This window comes from Pinus tabuliformis, chromosome 6 (genome assembly GCF_031772625.1).
Source record: "Pinus tabuliformis cultivar Carrire ecotype Pingquan chromosome 6, CPIR1, whole genome shotgun sequence".
Taxonomy (NCBI): Eukaryota; Viridiplantae; Streptophyta; class Pinopsida; order Pinales; family Pinaceae; genus Pinus; species Pinus tabuliformis.
The window spans coordinates 959,295,531-959,314,129 of NC_142292.1; the positions used below are offsets into that span (position 1 = coordinate 959,295,531).

At 40.4% G+C, this 18,599-nt stretch overlaps 1 protein-coding gene across 2 annotated transcripts in view; it reads right to left on the reverse strand.

Annotated features, from left to right (window-relative positions):
- Positions 1-1,360: 1,360 nt before the first annotated feature.
- MOS14 (ARM repeat superfamily protein) overlaps positions 1,361-18,599 on the reverse strand; it is a 464,252-nt gene continuing 447,013 nt past the window's right edge. For both annotated transcript variants that reach the window (XM_089423464.1, XM_089423460.1), the window contains exons 24-28: positions 3,192-3,311; positions 2,999-3,091; positions 2,663-2,808; positions 2,257-2,434; positions 1,361-2,107 (exon numbers count right to left, since the gene is read on the reverse strand). In XM_089423464.1, the coding sequence (XP_089279590.1) occupies positions 1,823-2,107; positions 2,257-2,434; positions 2,663-2,808; positions 2,999-3,091; positions 3,192-3,311 (822 nt within the window). In that variant the 3' untranslated portion in view covers positions 1,361-1,822. The remainder of the gene's footprint in view (positions 2,108-2,256; positions 2,435-2,662; positions 2,809-2,998; positions 3,092-3,191; positions 3,312-18,599) is intronic.

An 18,599-nucleotide genomic window follows, 5' to 3' on the forward strand; every position in this document is an offset into this window, starting at 1 on the left:
GAAACTTTTCCTTGAAGCTTTGTTCTTGTCTCACTCTGGATAAAGGTAGGAATTGATTGGTAATGTTAGGCCTTGGTATGTCTGTTTTCCTAAAAGCTTGGAGCACCCTGAATTGCATTTGGGTAATAAAATGTAGTAATATTCTCCAAGCCTTGCTTCACTCATCAGTGAAGATGAATATTTACAATGTTCCTTGAAACGAAGCTGAAGTGCAATTTTAAACTTCAAATGGACCATCTATGACCACTCTCTTGATCAATGGGCATATCTCCATCCACATCCATGCATGCCCAATGAATGCAGACCATCAACTGAAATCCCTATGCAAATATAGCACAGGGTACGGAGGGAGAGGAAGTAGAGACAAATTAATATTCACTTTTATTAGTGCAAATGAGCCTCATAATTTGTCGGGTATAATGTATGGTTTCAAGAATAACTACCATAGCATGGAGTCAATAAGCCTTACAGCGAATTTTATGTATGATAACCTGTGAGGGCTATGAGCCACCGACATTTGTTATTTTGGTTCTAGTTAATGGGCACATTTATTTGTCCATACATAGTTTCAATGGATATATTTTACTTTTACAATGAAAACTTCATAGCTAAACTCCCTGGCACTTTCTCTCACATTCACAGATGGTACCAGTGCAAACCTGTCAACACTGATTATGGCCCCTAACCCAGCAGGGACATCAAGTGAGGTATGTTATAAGAGCAGCCAGCCTGGATAATTGACCCCGAGACTCCTGTATGCTGTTCAAAGCACTTAACTACTTGAGCTAGCACACAAAACTATTCTGTTGGACTTTATATTGATACAAAGAAACTATTTCATTTCTTTTAATGAGTGACAAGTAGTTTAGAGGTAATAAAGCTAGGTTGCCTTACACCTCTTGGTAAACCTGTTCATTAGGGTTCAATATCCACAATTTTTCTTGGGACGTATTTAAGTTTTCCATCTAATATAACTATCTTTCTGATAGAAAACATTTCATTGCTGCAGTTAGCTAGACAAAAGTTTGGTTAAAGAAATCATGGAAAGAACCATATGCTTCACTGTAGCTGTGACGGTAATAGGGAGTCGACTATGAAAGTGGCTGAAAGGAAGGCAAATAACTCTTTTTCTTTTCTGCATCATCATATAAATACAGGAATTTGCAAACTTGAATAAGAGTAAGCTTGATTGAACAGTCGATATATTGTGAACTTGATTTCGACAACTCAATGGATTACAGCATAGCCAACTAATTAATCATCCCCACCTGCATGGAAATTTTTAGATTTAACAGTTGCAAAATGTTGATCCATGCAAAGGATCAATCCCAATACCTTCCACACAAAAATGAAAAGGGGATTTCGGATCATTATCGTGCACTTTTGAAAGACATTCTCTCATTGTTAGTTCTCGCCATGTGGTTTTCGAGCCAATTTAGAGAGCTCCTTTTCTTAATGCTCATAAAGGGATCACAACAAACACACCTTGACACAGTTTCAGTTCCTGCTGCTCCAGTCGATAATGCTCTCAAATAATGATGACCATTCTCAAGTGAGCAAGTTACAAGAATTGATTTTGAGTTTTCATGTGAAATGCTGTGTTGTTGGACATGCAACCCCCAGATATTCAATAAGAAAGACCTAATAATATATTGACGAAGAAACTTTACACTTGGATAATCGCTGCACATTAATACAATCAGTGTGAAAGATGCTAATGAGGACCTGGTGCAGTGAATTCTTCCATGCTCGTGATCTTACAAAGTTCTGACTATTCATACAAATTACAGAATGAAGAGGTCCTATCAGAAATTGAAAACAATCATGGGACCACTGTCAGTGTCAAACTAAGGGGCTGCAATGCTCCCTGTACCATCTCTTGAACAGTCTTATTGCGACGACAAACATCTGATAACTCTTCAAGCGAGCCTATGATGGCCAGAGAATTTGAACCAGAAGCAGAAGCTGCAGAAGATAAAGCCCCCAAAAAGTTTGATCTCTCACCATCTGTTATGGCTACTGATGGTACCAGGGAAATAGCCTCTTGTGCCCAAGTTACCACTTGCATTCCATATACTCGTGTCAATGACATGAGTACAGATATGACCTGTGAGATTTTTATTTTCACAACAGTGTCAGGCTATGGCACTAAATATAAATACAATCAGCAGAAAAAGTTCTCAAACATAACAATTCATAAAGACAGCTATCAGGAAGCATGATATCATCTCAAAGTAGATGAATTGTATAACTTGCCTGTTCCAACCTAGATTCAGGAAGAGCCCCAGCCAGAGAACCAATAAGAATTCTAGTAAGACTTGCAGCCCGAGGAAATATAATATTGTCAATAACTAAACGATATTGTTTTCCACCAATCGATGTTGCCACATCAAAAATGTCATTTAAGAATGTTATGATTGATGTGCATGCTTCCCTGGAAAATGAAATTGTGACATCAATATTGTTCATATTGTGATAAGTTATAACAACGCATGTTTGGTGAATAACAAACCAAATATCATCAAGAACAAACACAAAGTAGGTTGAAGAAAGAAAATTAAATATAAATTCCATAATTACATCCACCGATATATAGAGTTGGAACAAAGTCCATATGGTATCCAGTGATATTAGAAAAAGGTAAATAGCTATATGAAATAACCTGTGTTGTATGGTGATGCCAGTCATTGCACAATCGACTAATGAAGAGAATATCGTCGATGGTACAAACAAATGGGGGCAATATCTGATGCATCTTGATGCCAATAGAAAGCAGTCATCAGCAATGTCTGGCCTCGATGTAAAATCCTGATTCAGTATTACCATGAAGAATATATTCAGTTTGACATTTATTGGTATAAATATAGAACTTAGAAACTGAATAAAAAGTGCCTCCACAGAGCATTACCCTCTCAATAACACCAGAGTTAAATGGATTTCTCAAGGAAAAAAAATTCAATATGGTCTCCAATGTCCCAAAAGATAAAGGACATCTTACCTGAATAGTCTTTAGAAGGCTAATAGTGTGGCTAAAGAGTGAAGTAATTAAAGCTCCCAGATAATTTGCACATGAGGGATCAGAACCAAATACCTGTGTATTAATAGACTTTATTACTATCACATTAGAATAGGAACTGCAATTACTCAGAAATTACAATAACCAATAACATCAGCGACATGAGAATGAGGACCTTTATAACTTCGCTTGAAAGGTAAAGGAAGCAAGACTGATGGTGATGTTGATATTGCAATTGGACCACCTGTAGCATATCACCTATTGTGACACCCATGGATCTCCCACATGTTCTAACCTGAAATACATTCAGTAAAGTCAACTCTGAGCCGTCACATGGAGATAAGAGTGCATAGATCTCAAGAAATGAGTAATAAATTTCATGTTCATAAATTAAAATGAAAAAGATATCATTAAAATTTATGCAATGGATTAAGCATTCAATTTCTTAACCTTAATAAATTGGGCAAATTACTTCCTAGTAATTTCCTTGCTGAAAATTAATTTAATTACAGATTACTGAATAAAAAGCACTATTGAGATTTTTAACTGGCAAAAATAACAGTTTCAGCAGTAGCAAATAAACCAATTTCCACAACACACAGCAAAATATTTCCACCCTTCAAATGAGCTTCTCATTCGATAATGTCAAATCTTACAAGGGCTTTCACAATCTGGGAAACAAATTGCCCGGATACAAACCCTAGCAAAATGTGGCAAACTACCTACTGAAGAAACCCCAGCAATCTGATGTCCTTATGGCCTGTATGGCCTGCCTGACATGCTGCCCGCAGCTTTGTATGGCTGCCAGTGACCCCTGTGACTACCTGTGGCGTTTCCTGGCTGCCAGCAGCCTGTGAAGTTGTCTGCAGCTGTTTCCTAGCCACCAGTGGCATGCACCCTGCCTGCAACCTTTCCTGGCTGACAGCCTGCTGTACGGCCCCGCTGCCCTTTATGTATGGTCTGCAGACTGCTGCTAGTTTTTCTCCTATTGCTGCTACCTGCTTGCACTCTCCTCCTTTGGAGTTGATAATATCTGGATGAAACTCCTTTATCACTGTTGCTGAGATCTCCTAGAATCACTTTCCTTTATGAGTCAATCACTCAAAGTGTCTTGTGTCTTTCTCCTTCACCTAGCATTGTTTTTATAATCTTGAGTTATGACTGAATCAATTAACACTAATCTCCAAAGTGATTGACAGTTGAGATTAGATCTCAACTCACTTGAGATCAACAGTCAAGATCAGTGTTGAGCATATCGCGATAATATCAGAATTATCGAGATATTATTGCCAAAATGCCCCTCACCAATATTCTTGCCATAACTTATTGCCATAATTTTGAAATTATCGCCCTGTCTCTGTCAATTTCAACTTATTACCATTATTTTCCTTTTAACCTTAAGTTCTTGAAAGTGAGTTATTGGATTCAGTTGTGAGGATACTCTACCTATTTCCATCAAGCTAATGAGGGGAAATCTGTTGTTTTCATTTCCCAAGGTTCATCTCAAAAGATACATTAACATACCCTAGTAAATGGTAAAATTAAATTCTTAAAGTAGAAATGACATTTTCTTTTATCTTTCTTTTTTACCCTTCTAATTAAATTTTTAGCATTACCATTAATTGACTCAGGATGTTTGAGAGTGGTTCCAACCTCACTGGATTTCATATGGAGAAAGTAGAATTTTAGATCCCACTCAAAATCTAGCAGACTTGACAGTTTTTATGATTTCAAGATTGGCGGGATTGCAACATTTCTAGTAGCTTATGTGATGTATGAGGGTATGGAACTAACATTTAATCAAGATCACTAAGCCCTCTATGTACCTCAATGTTGGTGGCATTCACTTTTAAGCTCCTCCATCATGACCCTAGTAAAAACGTACACTTCACTCAAGCAAAATCATTGATTAGGATGTTAAGCTTTTTCTATCTTATTTCTATCTTATTTTAATGCTTAGTGGGTGGTCTTGATGAGTAGGATCCCAATATAGGCAATGATTTTAATGTTATGTAGCTATTTGTTGTGGCATAATTTTCTTTGGATTTCAAAGGCCATTTAGAGCCTCTTAGTCTCTGTTGATCTATTTTGATTCAAAGATGGATTGCACTTGGTGATATTTTGGTTATACACACCCTTGCTATACACATGACAAAATTTTCATATTTGTTTCTAATAATTTGGATTTATATGGATGCACATGAATTATATGTTCTTTTCAAAATTTGAATATTGTATGTACCTTTTGGTCGACCAATATTTTGGTCCAGTTTTGGTAACATTGTTGAGGATGATATGACCATTTTCCATCAAGCAAAAATGGGGATATCCAATGTTTTCATTGCCATGATTCATCTCATGAGATACATTTATTTTTGTTTGGATATGATTTTGTATCATTTTATTAAATCTTATGACTTAGGAAAAGATATCATATTTCAATATTGATATCTGATCTATCACTTGACATCTTATACACCTTATATATCAATTTTGATGTTTGTTTGATGTTGATGTTTTATAAACAAACAAACAAACAAACAAAAAAATTATTACTTTTGTATTTTTCAAGTTTCCCGATATTTTCCCCAATATTGCCAATAATTTCAATTTTGGATCCCTGGCAATAAATTGCCTATAAAGATAAATGTAACATTGCTCAAGATTCATCTAATTCACCAAAGTAAAAACCTTTACATTTTACTAGATTAAATTCACTTTCATAGTAAGCACTTCACTTTAATAATTTCTTTAATTATAGTGAATTACTGAGGTAAATACTTTCAATGACTTCCCCACATTTTGAAACCTAAACATGCAGAAGTTCTTGTTCGATGTTGCAAATGTCATCGCTCCCTCTTAGTGAGGAAGGAACTGCTTGATGAGCCGCCTAGAACTAGCTTTCCTTTCAATCTTCGCACAATGTCCCACACAACATCCTCCTCCACCCCGACATTCCTCCAAACCTGCTGGTTTGTTGCTTCTTCAATGATACCACTCATTGTGAAAAATCAGTTACCTGATTCCTACTGCAGCAAACTGATAATATTTCACCTACTTGTTAAATTACTTGAACAAGCTACTTGCAGTTTTCTATGGCAAACACTGAAATACATACACTGCAGCCTACACAAAATAAAATAATGCGGAAACTAAATACTACACTGGAGAGAAATAAACACACACATCAACACAGTTGTTTTTGGACAATGTCCCCGGAAAAACCCAACTTGAAAAAACCGGTGCAGTAGCTAAGGGTTTTAATTATTATGCAGTAGTAAATATGAGTACAAATCGTTGGATGCCCAAACTAGCTATCCGATACAAAGAAATACTAGCAAAAGTTAGTGAGAAGAATCTCACAAAGATCCAAGAGATCCGACTCTGATCAAGGGCTTGTTGATTGGCCCCACGCTGCCTCTACGCAACTTTTGCATCAACCCTACGCAGATCTACATCACACTGGATGGGCTCTACGTCAATCCCTCTACTAACCTCTGGTTGTCTGAAAATTCAACCTCTTAGCCCTCCGGTCTCACACCTCGGCTTCTGGCTCTGGAATTCGACTTCCCAGTTGAATCTCGGACTCCCTCTGAAGCTCTGCTATGCCTCTCTGAACCTCTCTCTATCTTCTCTTCCTTGCACTCCCCAGTTTTGGAAAACTTCCTCCGATCTACTATCCCAGCCCCTCTCACTGCTTTGACTTTACTGAATCACTTCCGGCAACTCACAGCTACTACTCAAGAAATCGATTCTCTAGCAAAATTGAACTACTTAAGTGTATTTCTCCAACCACATCGAAATCCTTATAATCTCTCATTGGAGCTCCAACGGCCAAGATTAAAACATAATCGATGGCTAAGATTAACTTGGAGTTGATCCTCATCTTCTTCTAGAAGATTCACACCTAATTTAATTAATACCCTTTAATTAACCAGATTTCCTAAGTTTAGACTTAGGGAACCATTTTAAAAAGTTAATTATTTTAATTAAATCATCTCTAGTTGGAATTTCCAGAAACGATTTCTGGGTTTTGGAGAATGCATGTTTCTTAGCCTCTCTGCAAAGTTTAAAGGCTAGAGCACATCCGGTGCTACAAAACTCAACACTCCCTCTTAGCAAGGAATGTGCTCTAGTGTTGCAACCCACTGGAACATCACTTTGACTCTACAACACCTCCTGCTGCGTTGTTGATGTCTAGCTCTACTGCCCACCAACTATTTTGCAACTCTAATAGGAGTCGCATCTATGTTGCTGCTAACCGTACTAAACTACTGATAACTACTGCATTTGCACTACAACCCTCTCTCCATCTATTGTTGCTGCAACTGCAACATCTGCAACGGAAAAACATCCAAAATACTGAACTAACTGTGTTTAGTATGATGCATCCGTTTTCCGAGTTCTGACTATTGCTAGCCTCTATGATGTCACTGAATGTTGGAATTTCTAAGTCTAACCCGTTAGAAATTCTTCCTGTGCTATCTGGTTTATTTCACCTACTTGTTTAATTACTAACAAGTTATTTCACCATATAAATACTGAAAATAAACACAAGTATAGTCTCAACCATCTACAGATCATCAACTGAAAGAATAAACAAACACACAAGGGATGCCGCTATTTTTGGACAATCGTCCCCGGAAAAACGCAACTTGGGAAAACCGGTGTAGCAGTTCTGAGGGTTTTATTATTATGCGGCTTTCTTGAGTACAACTAGGTGCCAAACTGGATCACCCTACAAAGAAATTAATCTGGCAGTAATAACTCTCTTCGAAGCATATATTTGGCAAGTCTGCTCCACGAAAAACTCTCCAATGCTTCTCTGAGGCTCTACGTCAGACCTCCTAGCCTCTGCGTCAGCCTGGAACCCTCTGTGTCAGCCTAGAACCCTCTACGTCAGCCTTTTGCTACTGAGTTGGCTCTCTAGCCCTCTACGTCACCTACACAGGCCATGCTAGCCTCTGCGCAATCACTCTGGCCCTTTGCGTGGCTACTACTAGCTCTACATAGCCTTCTTTGCCTTTGCGGTGGTCCTTCAGCACTATCTTTGCCTCTTTTCTATGCACTCACTTCCTCATGCTGCAACTCAGATCACTTGTTCGATTTCTCTCAACAAACCCCACTCTAGAAAATCGAACTGACTAATCAACTTGGTGTATCTCCAACTGACCCTCAAGCCTCCACTTATACTTTGTTTGTTGAGTCTTCAATGGCCGAGATTAAATCTCTAATCAATGGCTAAGATTAGATTTGGCTTGATCCATGTCTTTTAGAACATTCTCACTCAATTTTATATTAATGCCCATTAATATTTTTATTTTCCTAAGTTTAGACTTAGGAACCCATTAAAAATATTAATTATTTTAATATCTCTCTAACCGGGTGGAATTTCCCCAAAACATTTCTAGGTCTTGGAGATCTCATGTTGTTTAGCCTCTCCACCAATTTTCATGGCTAGAGCACAACTAATGCTACCCCAAATCAACATTGAATCCTCTACGTTGTTGTTGACTCTGCACTATGCCAACTACACTGCTGCCAACTCTGCTCTGCGCTGCTCAGTCTCTGACCTGCTTCTAGCTACTGTATCTGTCACTTTGGCACCTGACTCCACCAGCTGCCATTGGTCCATCTTGCTACTGCATGTCTTGGGCTCCCGTAGCAAGGTACTGATTCATGAAGTGGACCTCCTCAAGAATCTTGCCCATACTGTAGCTCTCTAGGGCTACAAAACCAAATCACCCTGCCTCACTCGTGGAGGTATAGCTATCATCATCGCGAAAGCTGATCTACTCATACTGTTGTTGTTACTGCTATATCGATGCTTCTGCAGTGCTGCTACAACTACTCAATAATGAGTCTGATCTCCCCAGATCTAGAAGTACTAGTTTCCATATGTTGCTCCCTCTAAAACTAGACTCCCTGTGAGTCTCGATCTCCCTATGCGGAATCTGTCTACTCCGTCCAAGCAACTCACACAGTCCTCCTGTACTGGAAACTGGACTGCAAAGTTCTATGCTACGAATCGCATCGCTAGAACTGCACCTGCATACTGCAACTGGGTAGCTCACATTGTCTGTGTCTCTGCAACTAGTTCTGCAACTGTCTTCCGGAAACTGACTATAACTATCTATGCAACTATCATTTGAATGACTAGTTGTGTCTGCTGACACTGTGATCGTCCTGCTACTGATTTTGTTGGGGTCCCATAGCAAGGATACTGATACATTTGAGAAATCTGCAGCAACTGGATCTAATATGCTCCTCTTCCATGGATTTTGCCCATCTGTAGCCATCTCTGCAAAAAGTCAAATTCCTTCTCTTCTCCTCTGCGCAACTGCTGACTGGATTTTCGCACTCCCTTCTAGAGTAAGAAATCCCACACACAGCTATTGCTGCTCTGCTAAGAAAATTCAAACTTCTTGGCTAGAAGTCCTCTGAGGAAGGAATTCCCTCAGTATGTGCTCCTCTCCCTCTGAGGCTATTCTGCAAGCAACTGCTGCAAAATATCTATGTCTCAACTGAAGATCTTCTCTACAAGAAAACAATGTTGCTCCCTTTTGCCTCTGGAAAGCTTCAATCTGGAGAATCGAATTTCTCTGTCAACTCACTCAGAGAAATCGATCTCACTCAAAACTTTGACCTCTTTGGCCCAAGGACTACGTTAACTTCTGGGGTTTCCAATTGTTGCCTCTAGAGTAAATTCGAAGTCCCTCTTCCTTTCTGCTCTCCACTCTCTTGCTCGCAATCTATGCTCTGATACCATGTGAAAAATCGGTTACCCGATTCCTACTGTAGCAAACTGATAATATTTCACCTACTTGTTAAAATACTTGAACAAGCTACTTACAGTTTTCTATGGCAAATACTAAAATACATACACTACAACCTACACAAAATAAAATACTGCGGAAACAAAATACTCCACTGGAGAGAAATAAACACACACATCAACACAGTGTTTTTTGGACAATGTCCCCAGAAAAACCCAACTTGGGAAATTCGGTGAGCGGATCTGGCTTTCGATTTCATGGTGTGTAAAGCTTCTTGAGCAGCACCAATAGCATCATGGATGTGTCGGTTGTCTAAGAAGCCGAATTTTTTAGATGAGATGGGCTTGAGTCGAGCAGCTATAACCTTGGATATGATATTGTCAATACAATTGCAAAATGAAATGGGGCGGTAGTGTTCAAACCCAGTTGTGTTCCCATCCTTTGGGATGTTGGCAATCAAAGTGGTATTGAAAGGAGCATGTATTTGACCTAATCTTCAGGAATCTTCCGCTATCGTAAGAAGGTCTTCGACAATAAGGTCCCAGAAACCCCGGTAGAGTAAATCTGGGTACAAATCATTGGATGCCCAAACTAGTTATCCGATACAGAGAAATACTGGCAAAACGTTAGTGAGAAAAATCTCACACTGATCCGGGAGATCCGACTCTGATCAAGGGCTTGCTGACTGGCCCCACGCTACCTCTGAGTAGCTTCTGCATCAACCCTATGCAGATCTACATCACACTAGTTGGGCTCTGCGTCAATCCCTCTGATGACCTCCTGTTGTCTGAAAAATCGACCTACTGGCCCTTCGGTCTCACACCCCCCATATTCTGGCTGTGGAATTCGACCTCCCAACTAAATCTCGGACTCCCTCTGAAGCTCTGTGTCGCCTCTCTGAACCTCTCTCTGTCTTCTTTACCTTGCACTCAGCGGATCTAGAAAGCTTCCTGTGGTCTACTATCCCTTGTTGATTTCTGGTAGCCTCGAATGTGCTCTAAGTCTCAAATTTTGCAAGGAAGCTTAGGCACATGTATTCCAAAGAACCTAGAAAGCGTTTCGGGAAATTCCACCTAGAAACTGTTTTATTAAAATAATTAATTATTTTTAATGGGACCCTAAGTCTAAACTTGGGAAAATAAAATAATTAATGGGTAATAATCTAACTGTGAGTGTAACTTCTAGAAAAAGACAAGGATCAAGCAGAAATGATCTCAGCCATTGATTAGCTTCTAATCTAAGTTGTTGAATGTCAACGAAGAGATTATTTAAGGAAGCTTGAGGGTCATTTGGAAGACACACTTAGAGAGTTCAAAAGACTAATTTCTGAAGTAGAGCAGCTGCTGGAGAGAGATTGGAAGTGAGATTTTGCAAGGAGTGGCAGGGATAGTATCCTAAGGGAATTCTTCACGGTCATAGAATACTCAGTAATCAATGAATGAATTGAATTGATTTCATGAGCAGAATGTAGCTCAATAAGTAATACAGAGATATTTACAGTGATAGAAACATCAAGTTTCTATTAGAAAATAGAAACAACCAGTTTCATCTAAGAAACTGCTAAAATGATAAAAATAGCAACAGCTAATAAGAATGAGCATTAAACACTAAATAGTATTATTCTAATACCCTCCCTTAATGCTCAATCTATTTACAACGCCAATAGACCCTCTGAATTTTACAAATTTATCAGGACCAAGAGGCTTGGTGAAGATGTCTGCGGGCTGCTCCGTTGTGGGAACATATCGCAACTGAACAGATCCGTTTTCAACAAGCTGGGGAATGTAGTGGCAATGGGTTTCCACATGCTTTGTTCGTTCATGAAAGACTGGATTCTTGGCAAGTTTGAGCACACCCTGATTATCACAAAACAAGGGAGTAGGACCTGTATGGGAAACATGCATATCCACAAGCATACGTCGAAGCCAAACTGCCTCACAAGATGCCTTAACTGCTCCGCGATACTCTGCTTCTGTTGAGGAGAGAGCCACTGCCTGCTGCTTCTTACTAGTCCAGGTGACAACACCGGATCCTAGACTAAACACATACCCAGCTGTAGATTTTCGGTCATCAACCGAACCGGCCCAGTCAGAATCTGTGTAACCACTGAGTATAGGATCGGAACTTCGAGTGTATAGGAGTCCATAATCAGGAGTGCCACGCACATATCGTAGCACACGCTTTGCTGCTATCCAATGATCAGCCTTAGGAGCTGACATGAAGCGGGAAATGTAGCTCACTGCAAAATTGATGTCAGGACTAGTGGCAATAAGGTAGATGAGACTGCCTACTAATTGCCTGAATAAAGTTTCATCCACAAGGGGGGAGGATGACTGAGTTGAAAGTTTGAGTCCTGGTTCCATAGGAGTCGTGGCCTGTTTGCAATCCTGCATTCTGAACCTGTCCACAAGATTTTTTGCATACTTGGACTGAGAGAAAGATGTTGTTCTCAGTCTGCCAGACTTCAACCCTCAGACAGTAATGAAGAAGTCCCAAGTCTGTCATATCAAAGGTGTTGCATAAGTCTTGTTTGATCCCATGGATCAAATGTGCAGAGCTGCCAGTAATGATAAGGTCATCCACATAGACAACTACAAACAAAATATCATCACCAGTATGCTTGATATACAGGTTTGCATCAGATGGGCTCCGCTGAAAGCCATGATCTGTCAGATACTGATCAATTTTCATGTACCAAGCCCGAGGAGCTTGTTTCAATCCATAGAGTGCTTTAACTAATCTACACACTTTCTGTTCTTGACCAGCAATTTTGAATCCTGGAGGTTGTGTCATGTAGACTTCTTCCTGTAAGTCACCATTTAGGAAAGCACTCTTTACATCCATCTGATGAACTTTCCAATTGAACTGCGCTGCTAGGGCAAGGACAAGCCGTATGGTACTCATTTTGGCTATAGGGGCAAAGGTCTCTTCATAGTCTATGCCTTCCTTCTGTGAGAACCCTCGAGCAACAAGACGAGCTTTATACTTGTCTAGGGTTCCGTCAGCTTTGTATTTCACTTTATACACCCATTTGCCGCTGATGGGCTTTTTCCCTGTAGGAAGATCAGAAAGGGTCCACGTTTGATTCTTCTGAAGACTCTGGAATTCAGCGTCCATAGCCTGTTCCCACTCAGATGTTCCCTTAGCCTCTGAATAGGTTTGAGGCTCAAAAATACTGTGTAGGTTAGCCATAAGAGCAAAATTTACTGTAGACTGTTGTTTGCTCTTATGTCTAGAAGTTCTACCTTCAAGGAGCTCATTATCCCGAAGATCACCAATGGTTTTAGCCCACCATTTAGGCCGAAGAGTAGAGGAACCAATATCAGGAGGAGGTGGAGAAGGCTCAAGAACAATAGGAGCAGCAAGAGGAGGGTTATTTTCCGGAGGAAGCTCAAATAGTGTATTATCAAATACTGATGTTGCATCATCCCTCCCATCAGGTGGACCTACCGGAAGAAGAACACTGTGAGGCTGATCCTCAGAACACTGCTCAGAAGGAGAAGACTGAAAGAATCCTCTGTCTTCATCAAATACTACATCCCAACTGAAGCTAAGACGACCAGTGGCTATATCTATCAGCCTATAGGCCTTGTGATGATCATTGTACCCTGTCATCATGAGTTTCTGGCTTTTGGAATCCAACTTAGAGCGCTTAGCAGCTGGAATCCAAACATATGCAACTGAGCCAAATATTTTGAGGTGACTGATCTTAGGCTTACAGCCAGTCCAAACCTCTTCGAGAGTTTTCCCTTTAACAACCTGAGTAGGTGATCGATTAAGAAGATAGACAACAGTGAATACTGCTTCAGCACAGAATTTGTTCGGAACACTCCTGTGTTGTAACATGGAACGAGCCATTTCAACAACCGTACGGTTGCGGCGTTCGACAACACTGCTCTGCTGAGGAGTGTAGGGTGTAGTTAACTGGTGTTTGATGCCATGAGTATTACAGAAGTTGGAAAAAGCAGAAGAACAAAATTCCCCCCCGTTATCTGTCCTAAGTGTCATGATATTACAACCAGACTCTTTTTCAACTAAGGTTTTAAACTTCTGAAAGGTACTAAATGCATCAGATTTATATTTGAGAAAATACACCCACATCTTTCTACTGAAATCATCTACAATAAGCAAAAAATATTTGCAACCAGTAATAGAAGATGTATTCATAGGACCACAAATATCAGCATGAATTAACTGGAGTACCTTAGATGCGCGCCAAGATTCTCCATCCTTGAATGAAGACCGATGTTGCTTGCCAGCTTGACAGGCGCCACATACTCCCAACTGCTGAGTCTGAATATCAGGTAACCCTGACACAAGTCCCTCCCGAGAAAGCTGAGAGAGATACTGCATGTTGAGATGTCCATATCGTTGATGCCACAGAGTGCTGATGGGAGAAACACGAGCTGCTAGAGCCACTTCTGGAGAATCACCAGTGTCAAGAAGCCTGTATAGACCATGATCCTCTAGGCCAACAGCAACCGTAAGACTAGTCTCCCTGTCGATAATAGAGCACTTGTGCGCACTGAACACTACATCAAGCTGAGGAGAGTTCCTCATAATCTGACTGACAGACAGCAGATTAATTTCCATACCAGGAACATAGTACACATTCAGGAAGATGAGTGTGCGCCCACCAGACTGGATCTGAACTGTACCTCTGCCAACCACTGTGTACTTTTCACCTCCGCCAAATACCACAAAATCACTGAAAGGTGAGAAGTCAATAAACCAGTCACGCCTGTGAGAGAAATGGCGTGATGCACCAGAGTCAATGTACCAGGCAGAAGACGGTACATGATCTGAAGACCTTTTAGCCATAAAGGCGTAAAAGGCAGATTCTGTCTGCTCGGAGTGTTCTGCAACATTTGCTGTCTGATGGGACCCTCCCTGTTTCTTCTGTTCAGAAGCAATCCTCTGTCGGCAATCTTTCTTCATGTGGCCGAACTTGTGACAGTAATTACACTGCACACTTTTCTTCTTAGCTGGATCAAAAGGCTAAGAAGAACCTTTCTGCTGAAAGGATTGAGAGGACTGATATTTGGCAGCAAAAGCATTTTCCGAGGACACTGATGAAGCACTACTACCAAACTGTTGTTTCCAACGATCCTGCTGTAGGAGTTTGGTGCATAACTCTGGAAACTTCAGATCAACATTTGTGGTGGTAATGTTGAGTGTTTCTATGAAGTGTTCATAAGATTTCGGTAGACTTTTCAGAGTGATGACTACCATATCTTCTTCCTCCATAGTCCGACCAATGGCTTCGAGCTGATCTCGAATGTCTTTAATCCTGTTAAGATGTTCCTGTAAAGACATATGTTCGTCCATCATGATGGAGAACAGCTGATTCTTGAGAAAGAAAGCTCTGCTCTTGTCGGATGTCTCGTGCAATTCCTTCAAATGTTGCCAGATGTCGGCAGCTGTCTTGCCTGAAGGAATCTGTGGTAACTGATCATCAGTCACAGAGAGTTTGAGAAGCATAACAGCCTCTCGATTTCGATCATCAAACTTATCTTGATCAGTACCAGCTGTACCAGGTCTGAGCTCTTTGCCCAAAACAAGCAGGTCAAGACGCCTATATTCAAAAATGGTCAACATTCTCTGTTTCCAGATGTTATAATCAGTGTTGCACGAAGCGCCCCCCCCCCCCCCCGGTTCCAAGCCCCGAAGCGCGTCCCGTACGGAAGCGCCTAGGAAGCTTGGCCAGAAGCGCGCTTCCGAAATTCGGAAGCGCCGCTTCGGCTTGTTTAGACGCTTCCTGGAAATTTGGAAGCGCTGGCGCTTCCGAAGCGCCGAAGCGCGCTTCGTACGGCGCTTCCCAGACGCTTCCCAGACGCTTCCGTACGCTTCCAGAAAAGCTTCCGGAAAAGCATTTAGAAAATCGTTTTTTTTTCAATTTCTTTTTAAATTTTAGGTGAGTTTGCTTGTTGGGGGTGGGTCCACCTTGGGTTAGGGTGACAAATGAAAGCAAAAAAAAATATAAATATAGCAGATGCTCCCTCATGGTAATGTTAAATTCTTAAAGTAAAAGTGACATTCTCCTTTATTTTTCATTTTCATCCTTTTACTTAAATTTTTAACATTACCATGAAATGACTCAGAATGTTTGAGAGTGGTTCCAGCCTCATTGGACTTCATATGGAGAAAATAGAATTTCATATCCTATTCAAAATTCAGCAGACTTAACAGATTTCAGGTATTCAGGATCAATGGGATTGTGGCATTTCATTAGATTATATCAAGTATGAAGGTATGCGATTAGCATTTAATCAAGAGCACCAAGCCCTATATGTACCCTGGTGTTGGTGGTGTTAATTGTTGAACTCCTTTGTCACGCAGCACGCCCTTAGCAAAAAATTACCTTTCAATCAAGTCAAAATCATCGATCAAACATGTTAAGCTTTTTCTACCATATTTTAAGTCTTGAATTAGGTAGTTTGATCAAAATTGGGCAATGTTGACTAATATCCCTAGACAATCGAGGTAGAGGCAAAGGCTAGACAAGAGGAGAAGAATCTAGATTCTAGATCATTAATGTACAATGGATGTTATATCTATCTTGATTTATGCAAAAATATGCATGTTTTCATGTCTTCTACAATTAATTTGGTATTTCGGATGTTTGTTTTGAGTATAAATGCAAAAAAATATAAAAAATATATATATATAGAGCAGACGCTTCCGCGGACGCTTCGCTTCCTAGATTTTTGGAAAATGACGCTTCGGCGTCCCCGCTTCCAAAAAACGCTTCCGCTTCGCTCCCGCTTCGTGCAACATTGGTTATAATTGGTGCCATTAAAGCGATGACCGCCTTCCAACCAATGTTTTACAACTCGGACTCGGACTCGGACTCGGCCGAGGATTGACTCCGACTCGGTAATGACTCGGCCGGCTCGATTTCAATGACTCGGTCGTTGTAAAAAATACATTAAATATTTTTTTTTTTTATAAAAAAACATAATTTTAAATATTTTCAACATAATTTTAAAGATTTTCATTCAAGTTTCCAAACACACAACATTATAATATACATGGAAGACAACATATGATCAAAGTAGGCTCATGAACCAATCCATTATATCAAAATGGTACGGTGGTACCCAATGGCAATAGTAAATACATAGTCAACTGTAGTCTGTCATACATGATCAAAGACTCAAGAGTCAAAACAAAATACAAATAACCAAGGAGGCTAGTAGCTACTGCCAGAGGAGCCAAGATCATCTCGACCAATCTCTGGATCATCATCATCAGAGTCAGACAAGGGGCCCCATCAATGACCAGTACTGGCTACTGCTAGAGTTGCCAACATCATCTAGCTCAGTGTTACTTGGGAGCAGGAGCGGAAGTGGGGAGCGAGAGCGAAAACGGGAGCAGAAGCGACATTTTCAGAAGCTCCAGGTTTGAGAGCGAATCCCAGAGGAGTTCAACAACCAATGTCATTAACATCAAGGTACACAGAGGGATTGGTGCTCTTGATTAAATACGAGTTCCATACCCTAATACATGACAAAATTCAATGGAAACATTGCAATCCTCCAATCCTAAAACCCTGAAAAAATGATAAGTCTGCTGGATTTTGAATGAAATCTAAAATTCTACTTTCTCCATATGAAATCCAATGAGGCTGGAACCACTCTTAAACATCCTGAGTCATTTCATGGTAATGTTAAAAATTTAAGTAAAAGGATGAAAATGAATATTAAGGAGAATGTCACTTTTACTTTAAGAATTTAACATTACCATGAAATTTGAACATCATATCAATACTAGGAGAGGGGAATGGACCCCAAATATCACTTAACCAATTTAGAAAACACCTTGGAGTCCCCAACAATCAGCCAAATGTTAAAAAGTTAAAAAAAAAATAGAAAAATCGTTGTTTCTTTGGGTGACTGGTTGAATTTAATGACTCGGCCGAGTAGATGTGCAAAACGGCCGGGTTGACCGAGTCATGACTGACTCGGCCGAGTCATGCAATAACTCGGCCGAGTCAGTCATGACTCGGCCTCCCGGACTGGTTTTTCTACCGGGTCACTCCTCAAGGCTTCAACTCGGTTCGACTCGGCCGTTTCGGTTTCGAAACGGCCGGTTTGTAAAACAATGCTTCCAACATCAGATTTGTTAGTGAGGCCATTTGCACGTTTCCCAAGACACAGAAAACAACAAGGGAGTCTGGCACGGATTTTAATGCAGATGTCCACTGACCCGGACAAAATCTGACAGGTGTTGGAAACAAATTTTAAATCTGCTGACTCAAAAATCGAGGCACAAAAAACGATGCACCCAAAAAATTCTGACTGCTACCCAGTTGAGATATCACAAAACCCACAACAAATCTAGAATCGGAAAAAAAATTCAAGAAAAGAATACCTTGGTAAAAAAATCACAAGCTGCCCATGGAACAAAATTCTTGCTTAAACACCGGAACACGTTCAATGCTGCTTTAATACCGGGACCAGAAAAATGCCAAATCGACCGCTGACTGTTACGTAAAAAAGAAATCTCGAAACTAGTATGCTGACTGTTACGCTGATTCTGAAACTAGTAACCCGAGTTCAAATCTCGGTGCAACCTGAGCTAACTGTTACGGACAGTGTCGGGCGTCTCCAGGGATCAATTGGAGAACAAAATCGAGTGGCGTTCTGGCGTTTCAAATATCTGCGTAAAGGTAGAAGTATTGAACGTGCCTCCATGTTGACTGGTTCCAGCTATTCGAAATATGGTGATTCGCCGAGAGTGAGCGGCCACGGAGGACAGGTGACTCGGGATCGAGGATATGAGAAGGGATATGAATACCCGTCCGA